Genomic DNA, 22,852 nt, shown 5'->3' on the forward strand with positions numbered 1-22,852 from the left:
ATATAGAAAGTTTTTCAGTTTTCTAACTTTAAAAATGATTTTGAGTGCATGACAAAGGGGAAAGGAAAACATAGCTGTCTTACATACCTTACATAGACATTGCATAGATTCACACATTAGCATTGACAGCACACTTGGTGGCTATTGTTTCATCAATGTAATGTTCCTGACACCTAGTGGCCAGTGAAGTAGAGCAATACTGTAATGGTGCAGAGAACACACGCAGTTAACATTCACACAGGAGCTGCTGTCAACTACAACTCGCGGCAGTCACTGGCACTCCCCACACTGCTAACCATGCTGACACTCAGCAACTCTATGGTAGCTAGCTAATGTCACACACGTCACTTTCTAGTAGTGATCGATATTTGGAATTTTGTAGTACATAACGGCCTTATTTAAATTTGACGGGCCGATATGATAAAATGTATTTTAAATTTAATTTCGGCTCAGTTGCAGCCATGCCTATCTCTCTCTCCTGCCGGCTGCGACTTCTGTCTTGAGCATTGCTCCACCCACGGCGCCATCTCATTGGTTAAGCAAGGCACAGAACATGTTAGTGGCAGAGCCAATCTGAAGCGGACACTGTCCTCACACGCACACACACACACACACACACACACACACACACACACACACACACACACACACACGGTTGAGAGGGAAGTTTTCTCGTGTGGAGAACATCCTGAGCGCAAACGCACGTCAAGGTAAACGCAGAAAACTCTCTCAAAATTGTAATAAACATTCCAGTGCTCTACATCTCACAACTACTACTAACATTACAGTGAGCAGCAGAATAACATAAGAGAGGAGTAATCATTAGCATCGGCTCTGCTATCTCGTAGTACCTCTCGACATGTCTGTGAATTACTTGAAAGAAGGCTGCTGATAATGTGGACAAACAGTCCGTGATAGTAAAAGCAAGTGTGTGATTGAGAGAGAGGGCATAAAAAAAATCTCAATTCACTTGTTTTATTGGAGAGAAGCACGCCAAGTTGGTTAGCGTACCATGACATTAGTTCTCTGGTCTGGCTCTAAAGGCTCAGCAGACTATATATTAGCAATAGGGAGAATGTATGTCATGTGGAGAATAGTGTGTGTTTGCGTGAAAGTGACATGAAAAGCTCTACAGCTCACGACTATTACAATAATTTAACGTTAAGAGCGGAGTAAACACAAACGGCAGCTTTGCTAGCTTGTAGTACCTCCCGATATGTCTGTGAATCACTTGAAACAATGCTGTTAGTAATATCAATGTGGAAACAGTCCGTGATTGTAGAAGCCTCTGTGTGTGATTATGAGAGAAACATGTAGAAGCCTCTGTGTGTGATTATGAGAGAAACAAATTCAATTCAGTCTTGACCTGATCAAAATCTTAAGACCAGTTGAAAAATTGCGAGAATTTGCATTTTGAACATTTGAATCTTACTCTAAGTGTTTCGTATTATTGCAAATTTTTACACTTTTTCTACAAATGAACATCTGCTCCAAATATCTGTTATCGGCCTCCTTAACTACTAATAATCGGTATCGTTCCTGAAAAACCCATATCACGCAACTTCCTAGGCCCCGCCTCTTAAAGACGCACACGTCACAGATATTACACGACATATTACATCTTCTGAATGCCTTATATTTGTATTTTCCTTGATTTAGCCATTTCTATGATTGACAATGATTAACTTGGGGCAACAATACATACAATTTGCTTATATGTGCATATGTTTTGCGTTTTGACTAATAGGACGTATTTGACCACAAGACAGTGATCATTTATTAATCAATTTTTGAAAAACTGCATTAGGGTGAGGGTGCTATGTCGAACTGCGATGTCGCGAGGGACAACTGTATATTGTACAACATAGCAGCAACAGAGCCAATGTTGGAATAGAGGTAAGGAGCAAACCGCTTACCAGCATGTAACACGCATGACATTCACACCAACAGCTGAATAGCACAACCAACATTTTAAAAGGCAAACAGAAGTAGATAATAATGACACTTCAAATGTAGCTGCTGCCATTTGTAGAAGTAAAAAAAAAAGACATCAGGAGGCTGCTTACAGTCAGAGCAGTTTGGCCCCCAGTGTAAATTAGAGACCACGGTGGTTATTTGCTTTTGTAGACCACGCATCCAGTGAATACAGAAGACTTGGCGTTACAATAGATACAATAAAATAGAGGTGTGAACTGGAGCATTCATGCTAAGCAAATACTATTCAGGTAGGGCAAATGGAATATACCAGGAAAAACACAAACATGAGCTGCTGTCAGATATATGCACATACCTCCACAAAATTACATAAAGGGCTGTTTACACATAACAGCAACACTGAAAACACACAATAATCTTGGCATTGACTGGAAATCTTTGTTGTGTTTGTTGTGTAACACTGCTAAAAGAGCAACACGCGAGCCAACCAGCAGGGGTGAAAACCTCAACTGTCGCATTCACGCTTGGCAGAGGTAATAAATTAGATTTAAGTGCAATCCAGTTTGATATCTTCCAGTGCTTGTTGTCTATTTCAGCGCGTTGATTAGAGAAGGGGTGAAGTCGTTTGCTGGGTGGTGCGAGCAAGCACGCGCTAAGGAAGTAACAGAGCTGGAGACAGAGCTATGACTATTGAACCTTGCAATGTAAATTACTTGCTTACTTCAGTTCCTTTGCACACACACACACACACACACACACACACACACACAGACATATCATTAGCCATCTAAATATAACAAGCCAGACCGCTGCAAATTTCCTCGTGAAAGAATATACACACACAAAACAAATAAAACCTGAACGAGGTAGATGAGGCAGAAGAATGTTCATGAAGTTCAGAAAGTTCCACTTCTTTTCTTTTCCAAGACAGTTTTTATTAATTATCTCAGTCCGTGCACTATTGTCTGGTCATTTACGCTGTGTCAATTTAATAAAGGATTTCATAGGGATCAATCTCGGCACCCAAGTTTGTGATGGAGTGAGCGGGGGAATAAATGTAAAAAAAAAAAAAAGAGAGGGACATTGTGATTACTTTTGACTGGAGTGGATGATTAATTTATCTACAGTGCTATGCTACTGTGGAGAAACATTTTTAATTACATACAATTACATACACTCCTCCCTGAGTTTGCGTGTGCCGATGATCCTAGGAGCTAAGTTGTCAGGGGTTTTTATGCCCCTGGTTGGGTCACCCATGACAAAAAGGTCCTAGGTGAGGGACCAGACAAAGAGTAGCTCAGTAGACCTCTATGATGACAAAAAACATTGGACCACGTTTTCCCTTGCCCGGACGCGGGTCACCGGGGCCCCCGGTCGGGCCTACGCCCATGGGGCCCGGCCGGGCACAGCCCGAAGAGACGACATGGGTCCCCCCTCCATTGAGAAGGCCTCGGGGAAGACCCAGGACACGTAGGAGAGACTATGTTTCCCAACTGGCCTGGGAACGCCTCGGGATCCGCCGGGAGGAGTGGGACGAAGTGGCCGGGGAGAGGAAAATCTGGGCCTCCCTGCTTAGGCTGTTGCCCCCGCGACCCGATCTCGGATAAGCGGTAGAAGATGGATGGATGGATGGACTACATACAATTACATTTTTATTTACATACTTTAATTACTCTTAAAAAGTCAGACAGCTCCCCAAATATAGGCCTATAATTTGACAGGTAACATAAAATATAAAGTCACTTGATATAATAATGATAATTATATAATCACAAGGTTAACCGGTGATTTGTGCAGAGTGTGCCTCACCCCTGTCCCCCTATGTCAGCTGGGATAGACTCCAGCTCTTTTCAACCATGCACAGAAAAAGCCATATAGATAATGGCTCGCTGGCTGGCTGGCTGGATGGATAAGAAATCCAATACGTAATGGAAAAACAGCCCAGTTGTTTTAACTTGAGCCTACTTTCTCCTTTTCATTTGTGTATAAGCATCGAAATGTGTTCTGAACGGTTGACAAATCCATCCATACAACTCTCTCTACTGCCAGGTCACAAAAGGGGCTGGCCAGTCAAATGTGAAGAGTGCACTGAGTGGGAATTAATCCCACGGAAGCTGCACAAAAATCGACAAATCCACTATTTGTCAATGTTTATCAGTCCCTCCAGGACAGGATTTCACTGGCTTTTTTTGTGATTGTTGCAGTCTAAAATGCCTGACTTCACGACAGCTTTTTCACAAAGTTGCGGCAAAACCTTGCAATGTTTTGATGCTTATTTCTTTAATAACATTGCTTCAGCTTGTGATTTTTCTAATTTTATTATATTTTTATTATATATTTTTTAATATATTTTTAAAATATTAATATTCACTTTTAAGCACGATATCAAAACCAACCATATCACTGATATCAATGTAGACTGGATTTGCACTGTATCTCCCTCATCTTTGCATGCAGCAGGAGGGGCGGAGCAGAAGCCCGGCGGCTTGAGTCGCAGCGGCAGCGTCTGCGTCTGCGGTGGTACAAATAGTCAGCTAGGAATAAGCGGTAGCTCAGTAATGTGGAGTTACTTTGAATTCAGAGGCTAAAAAATCTTTTTCACCACCTTAAAACTTGGCATAAACAAACACGAAAAATGTGTGAAGCTGCGTGCTGTCTGCCGCGCTGCTGTTGCGTTCCTCATGAAAGGAAAAGCAAAGTGGTGTGCTATTATAAAGAGGTGTCCGATCACATTGCTAAGATATGGTCCCTGTTGCAACAGTGGAAAAAACTGCTTTAAAAACCTACCGAAAATGATGAACTCGCTGTGTCCAACGAGCTTCACAGTCACAATTATTTAGCATGACAAGCTCTACCACAAATGTACAGGGAAGTTAGACAGTTGCTAAGCCTGATGCAGTTGACAGGTTGGTGTTCCTGGCACAAAATAAGGACATGCTTGTGTCTTCTAAAAATGTTTACCTAAAAAAATGTTCGTTTTAAAGTATTTTTGAGTTGCTGACATTTTTAAATTTCCTCTTAAACTGGGTACTCCTTCATATTTTGTTCTTTTGTTATTAGCTGAGGATTTGAGGATAGCTAAAGGTTTGTTATAAAAAAAGATTAGAAAGATGCTGCCATTTTTACACATGTGACCAATTCACACAAACACGTGCGTAGTTTGCAAAACACACACCACAGGCTCCTTTATTGTTCGCTGTCTGCTTTGTGGTCCACAAGTTGCAGACATTCTCCGTGTATGTTTTGCAATTGAAAAGTGCTTGTTGATCATAAACTTTTGTTTATGTTCCAACACATTGCATGTAGTTTACCCTCTCTTTCGTTGATAATGACAGATTTTAATCACAGGTATGGATAGGGTATGGGTGGCCAATGCAGAGACACATTTGATTTGTTACACAAAAGATGTGCGTGTTTTGAGTGCTACTCAGAAACAAATCTGACTGGCGAAAATTACGCTGATTGGGCAAAATGTACTGGAAAAATGTCCAGGGATTGGACAAAGATGTGCCCTCGGCCATAATTTGTGGGGACTGGTTGAACTTGTGTGAATTGGCACGATCACAACTTTGCAAAACCAAAAATCTGCACCAAAATGATATTATGTTTTGATGATGTTTATGAATTTCTAACTAGAAAGGGTGGTTGGCTATTGTCACAGACTAAAAATGCTTTTGCTTTATCTTACACCCTAAATGCAATTAAACATACATTAAAATTGTGACTGTTTTACAACTGTAATATAATACTGTATACTATTACAATTAAGGTTTATACATTTCTTTTTTTCTTCTTACGCTTCAAAACCTAACTTCAGTAAAATTGTTAAAAGGCAAAATGGATATATTTTTTGTTCCCACAGAGTAAAAGGAAAAGGAGAAAATGTGTTTACTCTGTTAAGATCCTACACTTTAAAAATCCTTACAGTTGAAAAAAATCCTTATGGCCCATACTGGTCTTGTTCTAATTAGCGACTGACCTTCATGCTCTTTCTCTGAAGCGCCGGAGCTTCTCATCTTCTTGGGGGTTTTCATGAAAAGTGGAAAGATGGTTCGCAAACCAAGGATGTCCACAAACTTATGGCAGTTATCCGCTCCCTCCGGTCCAATCATACCATGATCCAAGACCTTGAGAGCACTGGTCCGAGACATCTTCTTTTCCCTGTGTTGTGAAATCAAACAAGGAAGGTGTCAGAACCGTGCTACTGTCATCAAAAGCTACATATTGCTGATGAAAACATGTGCAAACTAAATATGTTTCATGGCAATAATGAAAAAAAATGGTTAAAAATGAATGTGGACAGCATACAAACAAAAACATGTCATTTCCATCATCATAATACCGGTAAGCTATGAGGGTTCACTGTTTCTCTTTGTATTGCATACTCCCACTCGGGAAATGTAGCCGTTTGTCTTCCAGCGTTGCCACAAATGACAGATGGCAGTATTTATCTCAGAGTAGGGAGACATATTTCAGGCAGTTGAGTATGGTTCTGCAGACAGAAACATTAGCTATGATGGACGGTCGGAGAGGCCAGGGGTGGTGCGATATAAACCACACTTTCCCATGGGAAAGTGGCCTATTCACTGTCAAGACAGCTGACTTAAAACCCCCTGGTGTCAACAACAATACAGTTATGACCATAAAAATTGACTGCAGGTTGATGTCTAGAATATCCAACAACTGACCAAACACCAATCAACATATTTTTACATTGTCAGCAACCCTGATTTCAAAAGCTATGCTACGTAAAATGACTGTAACTGGGGGTCAAAGGCGATATTTAGTGTTAAGGATTGATCTCTGAACTACTGTACAATAAGGTTTATTACTCCTGAAGAGTTCCTTGGCATATTTTGTGCCATACAGTATATTTTTAAGCGATTTTGTCTTGAATGACTACTGTATACTGTAGGTTGAATTGTTGAATTGTGTAAATGTAAACATGTGATGTTGCTCAATATACAGGGTACAATGTACAAGTTTCAACAAGTCAAATTTAAGTCTTTTTAATACTTTAAGACCATAATGAATAACATTTAAGACCCATTTCACATCCATATGGGCAAAAAAGTAAAAGTGAGACTGACAGTTATGCATTTGCTTTAAATAAAAGTAACAAATTTTAGACATTTTAATGCCTTAAATTTAAATGATTGGATTTTAGATTTTAAGACTTTCTAAGATCCCACGGATACCCTAATGTAACTTGATAAGCATGTTCGAAACAAATAAAACCATTACAAAATTTGCCGGAGGATATACATTTTTAAGACATTTTAGAATGGTCATCCGAGTTCTTTAAATTAGCCAAAAATGTCAATTCTCCACAAAAAGAGACACATTTGTTCCTTGTGATAAAAATTGTCCCTTTGAAAACTAGTGAAAATGTTGAAGTTACAGACGTCCGCGATCTCTTGGTGTAAAGCATTAACTATATGAGGCACCATACTTGCAGAAATGGCTTACTGAATTCAGCAATGTTGCTTGTCGCAATTTTGCAACTTTGGAGCTTATAAAGCTAAAGTGGAAAAATGAATATTAATATTTTTTCTTTTGATGTTGTTAGGGACAAATTAGTGAGGTTACTTACACTAATACTTTGTTTACTTGTATTTTTATGATAAAAAATTTGTTGAATTAAAATTCTTGCAAAAGTCTAAAGGAGACTTCAACAGTATTCCAGATCAATTGGTTTAGTCTCTCCCTTCCTTTTTTATTCTACCCTTTTCTTTCTCGGTTACCCTTGTTGATAAAAAAGTAGGGTTTTGCATTCCAATAATGAGATATTGATTTAGTCTTAGAGCTGTGTCTCAGAGCTAGCTTATACTTTGTTGACTTAAAAGTCTATATGTTGTGTTTTTGCTTTGACATTTTTGTACTGTGGTTAGTGGTGTCCCTCATGTATCACTAGGGGTGAAGCATCGAGCGATAGTGGTGTGAAGTCCCTATCAAAACCCCAAAGTTTTTGAGGGTCTTAAAGGAAAACTGCACGTTTTTATCCTTACGTGAGTAAATGAACACAAGTGTCTTTCTTTTTCTGTGCGTTCTAAAGATCTAAAGAGAGAGCACATTACTGCACGTAATGGGACACACCTTTGCCGCATACAAAGACCACTATTCAAGGAAAAATGCACTTTTTTTGGAATTTTGCCTGTCATCCACAATCCTTATTTGAAACATGAACTCATATTTCTTTCCCTTTTCTGTGCGTTCTAAAGAGAGAAAACAAGTTAACATGACGGCGCTAACAATGGACGTCATGGGACCCACCGATTTCGACGATAAACCATCAGAACCATAACCATCAGATTTTAATGAAATTTCACCTGCAGATAGATATTAAAGTGGATTTATATTCTACATACCTTTAATCTTGTCCTGAAGCTTTGATCCATGAGTTTGAAATGCTTAACGTTTAACATTCGAAGCCGTTATGACTAGAGGTGGTCCAACAATCCAATGCAAAATTGAATAGGAAAAGTAATCTACCTAACAAACATTTATACAAACGAAAATACACCCGATATATGAAAAAGCAACATTTTCATATCATATATCACGTCCCCACGCACTCTTCTAAACGAGCGCACACACACAGCATCAGATTTTACCGTTGCTTACTTCCGGAATTGTTACATTCCTACTGAGGTGAGGCAGCATACCTAAAAAATGGATCGATGGAAGGAGCAAGCTAGCAAGCTACTAGTCACCCACGTTTGTTTACACGCTTGAGAGGCTGTTTCATGAGGTCATCTTTTGTGCGCCGGCAAATACGGGATCTCATTTTTGCTGAGCTGCTGAAATTGTGAATTTCCCTTGGAGACTAATAAAGTACCTATGTATCTCTGTATCTCTGTATGTACAGGTATATATGTATGTCATGGCTGCCTTTCAAGCAGCTGTGATTGTTTATTCAAGCACATTTTTACGTGCCATGAGAGCGACAATATTGAGCCGACCACGCCGGAGCTAAGATGAAAGTCAAGCTGCTAGAAAGGAAGCGGAGATTCAAGCCTTTGGTACCTTCTATTATCATGGGAAATGTGAATTCACTTCCGAGCAAGATCGATGAGCTGGCAAGAACATCAAATTTGTGTTTCACTAAAGGGCTAAAGGCTAGCGTCCCCGAGGCTTACGTGAGGACTAGCCGACTACAGTTCAGTCAGAGTGGCCAGAAACACAAGAGCCTGTGGAAATCGCAAAAAAGGTGGGCTTGCACTGTATGCGAACAAACTGTGGTGTCATCCTGACATCCCGGACATCCCTGATACTAACAATGTCACTGTAGCATGGTTAATATACTGTACATGCCACATCATATGTAAATGGACCGTTGTTGGCGCTATTTTGAGTTTTTTCCGAAGGCTTTATAGACGGAATAAGTGTGGCCCATTACGTGGACATCTTTTTAGCTGTTGTTATATCTTTAGCAGGCACAGAAAAGAGAAAGACATATGTGTTAATGTCTCACATAAGGAGAGATTGTGGATGATGGACAAAATTCCCCTCAAAAGTGCAGTTTTCCTTTAACTTGCACATGAGTTTGCAAGTGTATCAAGTCTGGTGACAAAAAAATTATATTTCAGCGGTCCCGAACACAAAGAAAAAAATAGCCCCTGTCACCAGTTTCACAGATTGTCACAAAATCTGGTGGAGATGACTATCACGACAGGACGGACAAAAAAGTCCAAAGAATCTATGTTTGAAAACAAACAGGAAGTTGGTCATTTTGATTTGGACCAGTCATTTCGGGCGAAAATCAGGGGTTCTACTTTGACAAACTCCCAAAGAAAATAAGCTCAAATCAAACTCTTATAACACAGATGGTTAATGATAAACTGCAAAGGATTTTAGGCTATCCCATGAGATGTAGGAGGATCCTTTGATGACTCGCTAAACAACACAAAACCTGAATAACAATCACTAGGTAGCCTTCTATACTCTGTGTATGATGAAGATGACACCCTTAACTGATCCATATTTTCCTTCCTAATTAATGACAGTGCCACTTAGTCGTGAGTCCGGTGTCCTGTACGGTCATCTATTTGTATAAACCCTGATTTGCGTGGGGATGCGAGGACCCTGCTACTTGCAGCTTTACAGGTTTTGTAGACCAACCACAAGTTTTCTAGCTCGTTATTACTGTTTGACTTAAATAGTTTTAAGACATTATAGATGTAGGAAACAATCTTGAAATACATAGAAGTAGACGATTACAGTGTATCAAAATGGGCATCCGTCAGTTGTTTATGACAAAATATTTGTATGATATGTAGCATGGTGGTGAAAGCATGATATGATAGAACGCTGCTGTAGGATGCCATGTGTTCACTCACCTAAGCATGAGATTCATTAGCTGAAGACCCTCCCCCTTGAGGAAACGGTCCCGGTTGGCAGACAACATCAGGCAGGAGCACAGCGCATCAAAAAGGTTCTCCATCATCTCCTGCTCCTCAGCTGTGGACGGGTTGTGACGTTTGAACACCTAAAAGATAGGTACACATCACTGTGAATCACAAAAAATAACAGGATGTAATTATCTTCATTATTGGAGTTATTTTGTGTTTTGTCACATTCCTATGATAATAGAACATAGATTTACATTTGCAAAGAAGAAGGGGATGACAGACAAGCATTATATTATTAATGGGAAAAAATAATCATCTCCAATCTTACAGATAGCTGCTGCAGTAACACATCAATGCCATCCAGCTCCCCTAAGAGTTCTCTCGTATCTGCAGAAGAACACATGAAAAATGAGTGAGAAAGCAAAAGAAAACACTTGACAGTTTCTAAATGATGAGCCTTAATCGCCATTAGCGAGGCCTTCACCTTCCGCCGCCTTAAATTAATAAGTACTGAAGGGAGGGTGGAGAGTCATGGTAAAATATGACATGACTGAATAGCCTTGTACTATTAATGAGAAGCTTTCACTGGACCCGATACCTGAGACTTTACAAGTTAACGATGGTAATAACAGATGGAAAACACAGCAGACAGGCAAGGAGAGAAATTCAATGAGATAGGGAGGTTTAATATAAAAGTAAGTGGAAGGAAAATGAGAAAAAGGGAAAACATGAGGACATTTATGGTGTGTCGTCATCATGAGTGGTGATAAGACATGTGGAGCGATGGAAAATCATTTATAAGTCGCCCGTGATTTACTCACTGTCATTGTTTTGCAGCAAGATGGCCAGAATTTCACTGCAGTACAGCTTGTTAGCGTCAAATGGCATCTTGGCCTAGCAGGAAAAAGTGACAAATTGAAATAGACTTACTTTAAATAGGGTGTTAATATACAGTACAGTATAATATAAATAATCAACAAATAAGCCATTCCATAACTGTTGAATGAGTGAGACATGGGCTGTGTCTCAATTCAAGCACTTAAAATTAGCATTTTGAGTGCATATGTGCGTTCACACTGAGTACAGCAAAATCTAGTGCTACATCAATACACGGAAGTTGCACTCAAACATGCCACATACGGTGACTGCGCAGTGACCCTAACTACTCTCAATCACTGCCATCTTGGCTACATAGCCATCTTGCCGCTGGGCCGGTAAAGTTCTTCTATGGAGGGCAGGCCGGTCCCGATGGTTTTCTCTGCGGACCTGATTGTCCATTGCAGTCTGCTCTTGTCCAGTTTGAACCAAACCAAACTGTGATGGAGTTGCTGCCTCCTGTCAGTTAGGAAGCTGTTGATCCACTGACAGGTAGAGGGGGGCAGAGTGTGTTGGGTGTACTTTTGGAGGAAGATGTCCGGGACTATACAGTAGTGTTGAAGGCAGAACTAAAGTTGACAAACAGGATCCTTGCATTTGTCCCTGCAGAGTCAAGGTGTTTCAGGATGTAGTGCAACCCCATGTTCACTGCATCCTCAACACACCTGTTAGGCTGATAAGCAAAGTGCAGGGGATCCAGTGGGCCTGTAATGACTTTTAGGTGGACCAACACCAGTCTTTCAAAAGATTTCATGACCACAGACATCAGGGCCACCGATCTGTAGTCATTCAAACCTGTGATGGAGGGCTTTTTTGGGAACCGGGACAATGGTGGACAGTTTCAGGCAAGGGGGGCGACTTCACACAGCTCCAGGTTTTCAGTTAATAATGTGAGAATACTAGAAAGAAATGCATTCTGAAATACAAAATGTGAGTTGTGGATACTCTCCTGCCTGAGCTACCACCTTATCGTGGTGGAGGAGTTTGCGTGTCCTGATGATCCTAGGATCTACGTTGTCGGGGGGTTTTATGCCCGTGGTAGGGTCACCTGTGACAAACAGGTCCTAGGTGAGGGACCAGACAAAGAGTGGCTCAATAGACCCCTATGATGAAACAAACCATTGGACCACGTTTTCCCTTTGCCCAGATGACCCCTCTGGAGCCAGGAATGGAGGAGGGGCACGATGGCGAGCGTCTGGTGGCCGGGCCTACACCCATGGGGCCCGGCCGGGCACAGTCCAAAGAGATGACATGGGTCCCCTCTCCAGATGAGCTCCAACGGGAGGGGTCAGTGGGGGCAGGTGCAGAGTGAGCTGGGTGGCAGCCAAAGGCGGGGACCTGGGGACATGGGAGGAGTTCGGAGAAGCTATGGAGACCGACTTCCGGAGGGCTTCGAAGAAATTCTGGACCACCATCCGGCATCTCAGGAGGGGGAAGCAGTGCACAGTCCACACCGTGTATGGTGGAGATGGTGTGCTGCTGACCTCGAATCAAGATGCTGTGGATCAGTGGATAGAATACTGCGAAGACCTCCACCCGGAGCTCCTTAAGGCCCTGGATGCTGTGAGCGTCTTAGTTGACACGACTCTGCAGCATTGCATGGATATCGGCGGCAGTACCTCTGGATTGGTAGACCCGGATGGTGGTCCCCCTTTTTAAGAAGGGAAACCGAAGGGTGTGTTCCAACTATCTAGTGGGATCACACTCCTCAGCCTCCCTGGTAAGGTCTATTCAGGGGTTCTGGGAAGAAGGATCCACCGGATAGCTGAATCTCAGATTCAGGAGGAGCAGTGTGGTTTTCGTCCTGGTCATAGAACTGTGGACCAGCTCTATACGCTCAGCATGGTCCTTGAGGGTGCAGGGGAGTTTGCCCAACCAGTGTACATGTGTTTTGTGGACTTGGAGAAGGCATTCAACCGTGTTCCTCGAGGAATTCTGTGGGGAGTACGAGGTGTCGGACCAGCTAATTCAGGCTGTTCGTTCCCTGTATGACCGGTGTCAGAGTTTGGTTCGCATTGCCGGCAATAAGTCAGGCCGGTTTCCAGTGAGGGTTGGACTCCGCCAGGGCTGCCCTTTGTCAACGATTCTGTTCATTATTTTTACGGACAGAATTTTTAGGGGCAGCTAGGGCATTGAGGGGTTGAGGGAAGGATTGGGTCTCTGCGTTTTGCAGATGATGTGGTCCTGCTGGCTTCGTCAAGCCGTGACTTTCAACTCTCACTGGACTGGTTCGCAGCCGAGTGTGAAGCAGCACCTCCAAGTCCGAGTCCATGGTTGTCGCCCGGAAAAGGGTGGAGTGCCATCTCTGGGTCGGGGATGAGATCCTGCCCCAAGTGGAGGAGTTTAGGTATCTCGGGGTCTTGTTCACGAGTGAGGGAAGGATGGAACGCGAGACAGACAGGAGAATTGGTGCAGCGTCTGCAGTGATGCGGACTCTTTGAAGAGAGGGCTAAGCTGAAAGGCAAAGCTCTCAATTTACCGGTCGATCTACGTTCCTACCCTCACCTATGGCCATGAGTTTGGGTAGTGACCGAAAGGACAAGGCCGAAATGAGTTTTCTTCGTAGGGTGGCTGGGCTCTCCTTTAGCGATAAGGTGAGAAGCAACGTCATCCGGGAGAGACTCGAACCGCTACTCCTCCACATTGAGAGGAGCCAGATGAGGTGGCTTGGACATCTAGTCAGGATGCCTCCCGGATGCCCCCCTGGTTCAGGGCAAGTCCGATCGGGAGAAGGCCTCGAGGAAGACCCAGGACACGTTGGAGAGACTATGTCTCCCAAATGGTCTGGGAACGCCTCGGGATCTGCCGGGAGGAGCTTGACCAAGTGGCCAGGGAGAGGGAAGTCTGGGCCTCCCTGCTTCGGCTACTGCCCCCGCGACCTGATCTCGGATGAGCAATAGAAGATTGATGGATGGAGTTGTGGATACTAGCATTTTGTTAATGTTCTGGTTAAACAAGCATATTGGGTTTGTTTGGGTTGAAATAAGCTATGAAAATAAATGAGTAGCTCAAAAAATGAGTATCTCATTTTGTAAAAGTAGCTGTCACAAGAATAAACACCATTAAATTGTTTCACTATGTTTGATTTTGATAAACGTGCACCGGACTTGCCTGTATGCCCTGTTGGCACTTGCACATGTGTGACCAAATAAACTTTCATTTTGTTTCTTATTATCGAGAGAATGAAAACTAGTCTGCAAAATGTGACAGCTTGTCGCAGGCTAAGCCTATCTATGCCAGCGTGTGTGATTACTCACGTATCTTTCTTTACACATTTTGCCTGGCTCTCACTGCCTCTCTGGCGGCAGCTAGCAAGCAAGCTTGTTTTTGTCCCACGGGTGGCTGTCAAGTTCATTGGATAGATGCTAATTAGCTTTTTTAAAGTGTCACGTAAAAATCTTGCTCTCATTATCATTGTAATATTAACGCCTTGTTTTCAAAACACTCGATGTGTGTCTAAGTTGTTCAACATAAACGCATAGTGTGTCCAGCTTTAAGATAGTGACAATATCACAGGCGTCTCCAACAGGTAGCTCGTATGCTAGCAGTAGTTCACCAAACAATATTTGTTTCACTTTAGTATTTTCATAAGTGTTCTATTCAAACATGATGCCTGTATTTAATGACAAATGAGCACACAAAGTGGAAATGTGCTTTGTAAATAAAGTACAATTTAAATGTTGGTAGTCAAATAAAACACAAATAGCTCATATGTCCTTTCTTTTTGTCAAAGTAGCTTTCATAGTGCTGTAAGTTGCACACACGTGTACTATAATAACTTCATAACTGGATTTAAACTCTTTATACAGGACAGATTTCTATTACAAAAATATTTAAGTTATTTTGTTAATTGCGTTTTTTTTAACTAAAAAAAATATATTATTGAACAATTAATTTGTCATGTATTTGTATTACTTTAAAACAGGCATTAAATTAAATGTAGGTTTCTGTCAAACAGCACAAAATGTTTTAATTTTATACTAGTCACATAGTACTATTGGACTACATAGGTCAGGCAACAAAAGGCGGCTCGACATTTTAGTCTCTCAGTTTAAGGGTGTGTTAGGTTAATTGGAGACTCTAAATTGCTCTTAGGTGTCAATGTGAATGTTTTTTGTCTAATGTGTATGTGTCCTGTGACTGACAGGCGACCAGTTCAGGGTGTACCCCGCCTCTTGACCCAGAAGTCAGCTGGGACAGGCTCCAGCTCACCCGTAATCCTTATGAGGACAAAGTGTAGAAAATGGATGGATGGACTTTTGCAGTGTCTTACCTTGATTCTCTTGAGCAGCCACTGCATGAGTCCCTGCTGAGCTGCTTCCGTGCACAGGCCTGGTCTGAACTCAGCCATATTTTCTATAATGGCTGTGGGAGAAACACCATTTGATATATGAATTCACCCTCCGGCTCACTAAGGGAAAACTGCCATTAAAACTCCACCTGCTGCACAGACACACTTCGATTCCTACGAATACGTGTTTGTTTGGTTTTTTTTATGTCATAAATGTAAAGTACTGCCCGTACTAATTCTTTTAAGCAGATATAGCCTCATCCAGAACTTAGCTCAGGACTATAACACAAAATATGTCACCGATGGGATACACACAGATACACTTATATGTGCCTGTTTTACAGCATCACACTCAGAATGTAGAGTTGTGCAAAAGAAACATATTCATCCTATGCCGTACATATCTCAGGCTGTCAAAAACGACAGCCCTTAGTGGCAACAAGCGCAGTCAGTTGGAGGACAATGCATTTCCTCCTGTATACGTGCCACTAATACAGTAGTCAACCACAGTCCTCAGCATTATAACGATTAAGAAAAATACAACAGTCCTTTCATCCCTCTGAAATTATCATTGGAAAGCAGCTTCTGCCACATGATCTCTTCATCATTGCGCACTGGCGCAGAAGAGGACAGACAGAGAGAGATACTGTGGAATGGTGATGAGCGAAGGGAATAGGAAAGGACAAGGCAGGGATGGAAGAGGTAGAACAGAAGCGAGGGTGATGAATGAAGAAATAAACGTAAATGATTAGGGGGGATGAGACAGAAAATATAGACAAGCCAGGAGGACGACGACAGGAAAGCCGTGGAAAGACAGGATCGGCAGAGGGCCTTTATCAGGTATTCAAATGTAGCAGCCAGACAGCCTCCTGGAGGACAGCAGGCTCACAGCAGAGAGCAGCCAAGGCAGACAAAAGGCTTATTGAAGCTGGGAGAGCTTCTTCCATAACACAGGCGTGTGCAAACAGACCCGCGCACTTGAATAGACTATACACAGGAAGCTGCTCCCGTGATACAGCCGACACGCATCCTGAGCCAAACACACATACGCACGCACACGGACACACACCTCAACAGCCCTCCTGTGACTCGGCCTCAATCTGGCGGCAAAGAAAAGAAATCATCTCAATGGAGTCGTTCAACGCGAAAAAAGCTGAGAGGCAGGAAAGTTTTGAGTCACGCCCGGCTAAATGCAAAGACAAGTACTTGCCAAATTATCGGCACACCTTAAAGTCATGTGGCCTCAATCATGTGTGCTATGTTTTGGTTGCACACCAAATATATGGTCCTCAACAGGTGGACTGCAGTCCAGATCCGGACATAGACACAGCCCTATTATTTGATTATTTAATAAAGCTTGTAATTTAGCCTTGGCAGCTTTTCTGGTTGTGACAGTAGTAAATGTACATTATGCACACCAAGTACCAAGTACCCAGACGAAAAGCATGCATTGTAACTCTAACTATGTGTTGTGAGTCAGCCAATAAAATGGTTTAATCTGAGCAGCTTGGCTATAACAAAAGTGATAAATATAGTAGCTCGGGGCAGCAGACTGCGACTAAATGGTCGCATTTTGCGACTAAAATATCAGCAATTGCAAATACATTTTTTATCTACTCCCGAATGTGTGACCAGATAAAAGTAAGCCCGTTGACAAGTGACACAGTTTGTCCCTTATTACCCTGAGAATGAAAACTAGTCTTTTAAATGTGGAGTCAACTGACGACAGCGTGTCACAGTCTAAGCCTATCGATGACAGCGTGTGTGATCGCTCATGTTTCAATCGCATTCGATCAACTTTCCTACCATCTTTGTTTACACATTTTGCCTGACTGTCACTTTCTTCTGTCTCTCTGGCGGCAGCGAGCTAGCCAGAGTTATCCGACTAGCCTATGGTCTATGCCTGCGGGCACCACGTTGGTGACCCCTGGTCTCTACTGTTATGTCCTTATTTTATTCTGTTAATTGTGTTATTTTCAACAAAAGTTTATATATATTAGTGAACACTTAATTTCCCACATATTAGTATTACTGTAAAACAGGCATCAAATTAATCAGGATTGTGTTAAATAGCACAAAATTTGTTTCACACCTTTAAAGGCAAATAAGACCCCAAAACAGGGTTGGTTGGCCCTGCCCACAAGGTGTCCCTTACTTACATTTGCCGAAGTTGGCAACCCTACCAGTTAATTTGCCGATGTTATTGTCATTGAATATTTTTTGTTGCTGACAAACTTCTGCTCCATATTTCAGACGAGTAGTTGACAGTAACACGCAAATAAGGTAGTTTGCTAACCAACACTGACTGCTAAAGACTAAAGACTAAAGAGATGATCATTGACCCAAGAACAAGGGAAAAGGAGCCGCATAGACCCCTGTTTATTGATGAGACTGAGGTGGAGAGGGTGAAAACCTTCAAGTTCCTTGGCACACACATCAGCGAGGACCTCACCTGGTCTCACAACACCCAACAAATTATGAAGAAGTCCCAAAGGAGACTGTACTTCCTGAGAAGACTGAGGAAATTTGGCATGTCCACCAAAATCCTGAGTTGCTTCTACAGATGCGCTATCGAAAGTGTCCTTACCGCCTCCGTCACTGTTTGGTACGGTAACTGTACAACACGTGATAGGAAGGCACTCCAGCGGGTGATCAAGACCTCACAGAACATTGTTGGGGCAGCCCTCCCCTCACTCCAAGACATTTATAAATCTAGAGTCCTACGCAGAACACGCAACCTCATCAAGGACAGCACGCATCCACAACACTCATTATTCACACTCCTACCGTCAGGCAGACGCTACAGGAGTTTGAAGTCCAGGACTACAAGGCTGGCAAACAGCTTTTACCCACAGGCCATCAGGCTTCTCAACAAATCACTCACATATGCCGCACGCAACACACGCACACACCCATAGCACTTTTATTTATTTATTTATTTGTTTGTTTGTTTGTTTGTTTGTTTGTTTGTATTATTTATTTGTATTAATGTCTCTTCTGTTGTTGTTGCTTAATTTATTGGTATATATGTTTATGTTTCTTATGTTCTTATTCTTTCTTGTGTTTTCTTTCTTTTCTTGGGAGAATGAACAGAATAAGATTTTCATTGCATAGTATAACTGCCTGTTTTACTATGTACATGACAAAAAAACTCTCTTGAATCTTGAATAAAGAGGAAGAAAGGAGACAAACACCAAAGAAGAAGAAGGTGGGCCAATGTGTGTGAAAAGAGTGGTATTGGAGTTAATAGTATTTATCAGTTATACAGTAAAAATGAGAGGAAATGTGAATATTTACTTTGCAAGTCGATTTCGGTGTGTTCCCCTAAATTTTCTGCTTGCGCTCCTAAAGTTTTAAGTTGGGGCCACTGTGCTCCTAGTAAAAAAAGTTAGCCTGGAACCCTGTAGCTAGATAGATACAGTAGCTACTGTAGATGGGTGGATTGATGGGTGGATACATGCAGTTGGACCCTGTAATGGATCACTTCTCGTCACATATTGGTAATTTCCTATGAGGAAAAAATGTTGGGAAATACAAGCAAACCGGAGGTCAACCTCAGAGTTTCGACTATTATACAGTCAAACTTGTCACTAGAGGGAGACTGCAAAAGTGGCCGCTATAGACAGGTGGCCTCTATAGACAGGTCGGTGTCCAGTTTGAATGTTGACCAGTAGAGGAAAAAAAAGGGGGAAAAAAAGGGGATTTTCTTAATGTTGACCAGTAGAGGGCACTGTGTGACTGCGGATAAAAGTTGTAGAGCACTACAAGGCTTGTTATTATCCACCACCCACAGAACAAAGCTGTGCTAGTAATGTTTTACGCTTGTTTTTAATATTTTACTTTTTATACGGCAGAGTGTCATTACAGCTTTAGTTCATCAGGAAGTGACGGGAAGTGACTATGGGCATCCCAAGCAGGAGAGCTAGGCTCAGTGCTAGCTTTGAGTTTCGAGAGAGTTGGGAAGTGTGTTTATGTTGGCGTGGATGTAAAGTCCTGCAGTGTTCTCCGCTGTTAATAAAGCGATTAAAGTGCATCGGCGACGTGAGTCTCTCCTTCCCCACAACAAGCGGCATTACAGTATTGACCAGTGCACATTGTCTCACACCAGGAAATAAACGGTGTCACTTGTTACAGGCATTGCCTGGACAGCTATGTAGTGGGGCTTGTTTAACCTTTGGCTTGTGGACAAGCAGGAAGGAGAGACGAGACATCTGTGTGTGTGTTCTGAACTGTTCTCTGGTGGCCGCGTTCAATAAATAAAGTTGGCAGAAGCAACAGGAGAAGTTTCCTTTGTTGCTTCGGAGCTGAATAACACTGACAAGTTAACAGACTAGTAGCTAACGGAAAAGAAGACGGCTTTTTTTGTGTCGAATACAGAAGATGAGGACTTTGATGGATTTGTGGATGAGGATTGATAAAAAATAACGTGAGTACATTCTAAAATACTTCAATTAAGTACAACCCAACTCAGTTTTGCAGCTTGCACGCATGGTTTTAGCGTGCAAGCAGTATTGTATTGTATTGTATTGTAGCGTCGCTGGGAGCACGTCCAGTTCCCAGCCTATTTTGCGGTAATGCTTTGGTGCAAATGCTCTTAAAGTTACATGTTTGACCAGGAAATAGCAAGCTCAAAAGAAGATGGCTTTTTTATGTGGAACAACTGACAGTTTGTGTGGATCTTGTGAATGATTGTGACTGAGCTAGGACTCAGTAATTAAAGTCTACACACGACGGCTTCATTGATTGAAAAACGAAACTTGACATGAAGCTTCTACTTGAGTCAGTAATTTGGCCGCTATATGCGGTCAGATATTGACCAAGGGAGACAAAATGGGTGGCCGCTGGCCGCGTTAGACAGGTGACTGCTATACACAGGGTCTATAAAATGTAAATTTGCTGCGGGGGATTTTTCAGTGGACGCTATAGGCAGGTGGCCGTTCTATAAAGGTGGCCGCTAAGACAGGTTTGACTGTATATTGTAATTCATTGAAAATGATTTCATTTGGAGGCTGAACAAGACTTTTTTCCATTATTATTGGTCATTGGTCAAAGTGTGGATATGAGGGTCTTGTGGAACTCCTTACCAAGTGTGTTGAAGACACCATCTGCCTCCTCTTTAACCTGCTCATCCAGCCGCTCCATATTCTGTACCAGTAAGGCAACCACCTGGCCCTCCAACTACAGACAGAAAAGCAAAAATAGTGCGTGCTTTTATTCCAATGTCTTTCAATGCAAATTTGCATACATATGATGCTGAGAGAACAGACCAGATAAGCAATAAGCGGACTGTGGGCCACATCCCGCAAACCAAAGTTTTTCATTTGTCTCACCAAACCCCATCCAGACAATGTAAATCATTCCATCTAACTACTGTAAAGAAGTGCTCATTGATGCAGTACTTTCTCCGCTCTGCAGGGGGAAAGAACAAGGCATACACGTCACAATGAAGCAGCAGTCCAAGATGATGGCTCACATTTAAACAAATATAGCGCTATCAACTCTAAAAAAAAAAAAAAAAAAAAAAAAAAGAAAAAGAAAGAAAGAAAGAAGATTGGACTTTTAACTAGACTACAAAATATGCATTTATCGCAGCGTACTGTGTGTGCGTGTGCGTACGGGCGTGTGTGCGTGTAACCCAATATGGCCCACAAGTCAAAAAGTTGGCCCACCCCGTTCTACAGGCATCATATAGTATAGAGGAAATGAGTCAGCGAGAGGCCCTGGAGGAAGACAGAACTAAGCAAATCAGATAAAATTGTATATTTCAAAGGGTTTGATTTGACCAGAGACACCTCAGGTCAGAGCACCTTGAAACACGCATGGGTGTTATCTATCAAGATTGGCCAATGATAATTAAACAGCTCACAGGGTGCCATCTGGGCTGGATAAAAGCAGTCTTACACACAAACAGAGAAAGACAATTTTTGTGTCACCTGGGGATCATTTAGATTCATCTTACAGGGTTTCCGATACATGTAATTGATCGTGGTGCACCTCCACAACAAAATAAAAACCGCCACACCTTAAAAATGAGGTTTTTTGTTTGTTTGTTTGTTTGTTTGTTTTTTTAAACAATGTTGGGTAATATAATTGTATGAATGGATACACAGTGGTGTGATGTAATATAATGTATGAATGGATACACAGTGGTGTGATGTAATATAATGTATGAATGGATATACAGTGGTGTTAGTGGTGCCCCCTGCCAGATTTTTTATTTTTTTGCATGTGTGTCACACTTGGATGTTTCAGATCAACCGCTAAGATAGTTTGAATATAAAGTACCGGAACAGCAGAAGAATAAGTGCACAGTACACTTTCTCAGATGTTTAGCTAGAATGGTAATGGTAACAGTTTAATTTTATTTGAACATACAAGTTACAATGGAATACATTACGTAGTTCAATTTGCATTAGTTCAGAACCGCATTACAGCAGAGAGAGTAACCAGCTATAAACCGGAAATTATATTGTAAATTTATAATAACAATTGGCTGGCAACCAGTCCAGGGTGTACCCCGCCTCCCAAAAGCCAGCTGGGATAGGCTCCAGCATACCCCCATGACCCTAAGTGGCATAGAAAATGGATGGCTGGATATATTTCTAATAAGAGTCTAGACAGAGAATACTACAACAGCTACACAGAAAAACTATAATGTGAGTGCACATGTCCAAAAAACAGAGATGCCTACTAAATACGTTACCGCATACTGTATGTCAGCAGACAAAGGAAGAGACTTTGTAACCTGTAATCTGTTTTGAAATGGCTCTATTATAGTTTATATGCCAAAGAATATACACTACTTACAAACACCCGACTAGCGAACACTCACGGATACGAACACAAGCCGACTGGTCTATACAGTATTTTATTTTATTTTGCCTTGTAGTCGCTCAATCGGTATTTATACTGCTACTGCACATGCTCAACCAGTAGAGGGCTCTGTGACACTGCTAATGGGACCAACAGAGGCAGCGTTAAAGCTAATGCGACCAACAGAGGAAGAGTTAGACGCTCTGGAGATAAAGCTAAATGGAAAGCTAAATTATACAACCCGGACAGAGTGTGTGATTGAAGTTTATGAAGAGTTAATAGGCCAGCTTAATTCTACACCACCCACAGAACACTAAATCTTTTAGAAGAGTCTAACGACAACAACGACTTGTCCTTTTTTTCAATATCTCCTCCTCCAACTCCTCCACGATGACGTATGCTCGGCCACTCCTCTTCAAAGGTAAATAACATTTATCATTACGTATTATTATATCACTTTTATTATTGTTTTTTTCATTAATTATCCTTGTTTAATATTGCATCCAAACTCATATTTACATACATACACATATACTGTATATGTATACACGTATATGTAGTACCTATATAATTGGAAATATTACCT

At 41.8% G+C, this 22,852-nt stretch overlaps 1 protein-coding gene across 1 annotated transcript in view; it reads right to left on the bottom strand.

Annotated features, from left to right (window-relative positions):
* Nucleotides 1-22,852, bottom strand: part of ctnnbl1 (catenin, beta like 1) — an 81,598-nt gene that overhangs the window by 45,804 nt on the left and 12,942 nt on the right. Inside the window, exons 6-11 of the mRNA XM_054775150.1 lie at nucleotides 20,538-20,631; nucleotides 15,436-15,527; nucleotides 11,108-11,180; nucleotides 10,615-10,673; nucleotides 10,275-10,423; nucleotides 5,915-6,096 (exon numbers count right to left, since the gene is read on the bottom strand). Coding sequence (XP_054631125.1) covers nucleotides 5,915-6,096; nucleotides 10,275-10,423; nucleotides 10,615-10,673; nucleotides 11,108-11,180; nucleotides 15,436-15,527; nucleotides 20,538-20,631 — 649 coding nt within the window. The remainder of the gene's footprint in view (nucleotides 1-5,914; nucleotides 6,097-10,274; nucleotides 10,424-10,614; nucleotides 10,674-11,107; nucleotides 11,181-15,435; nucleotides 15,528-20,537; nucleotides 20,632-22,852) is intronic.

The sequence above is a fragment of the Dunckerocampus dactyliophorus genome, chromosome 1, assembly GCF_027744805.1.
Source record: "Dunckerocampus dactyliophorus isolate RoL2022-P2 chromosome 1, RoL_Ddac_1.1, whole genome shotgun sequence".
Lineage (NCBI taxonomy): Eukaryota > Metazoa > Chordata > Actinopteri > Syngnathiformes > Syngnathidae > Dunckerocampus > Dunckerocampus dactyliophorus.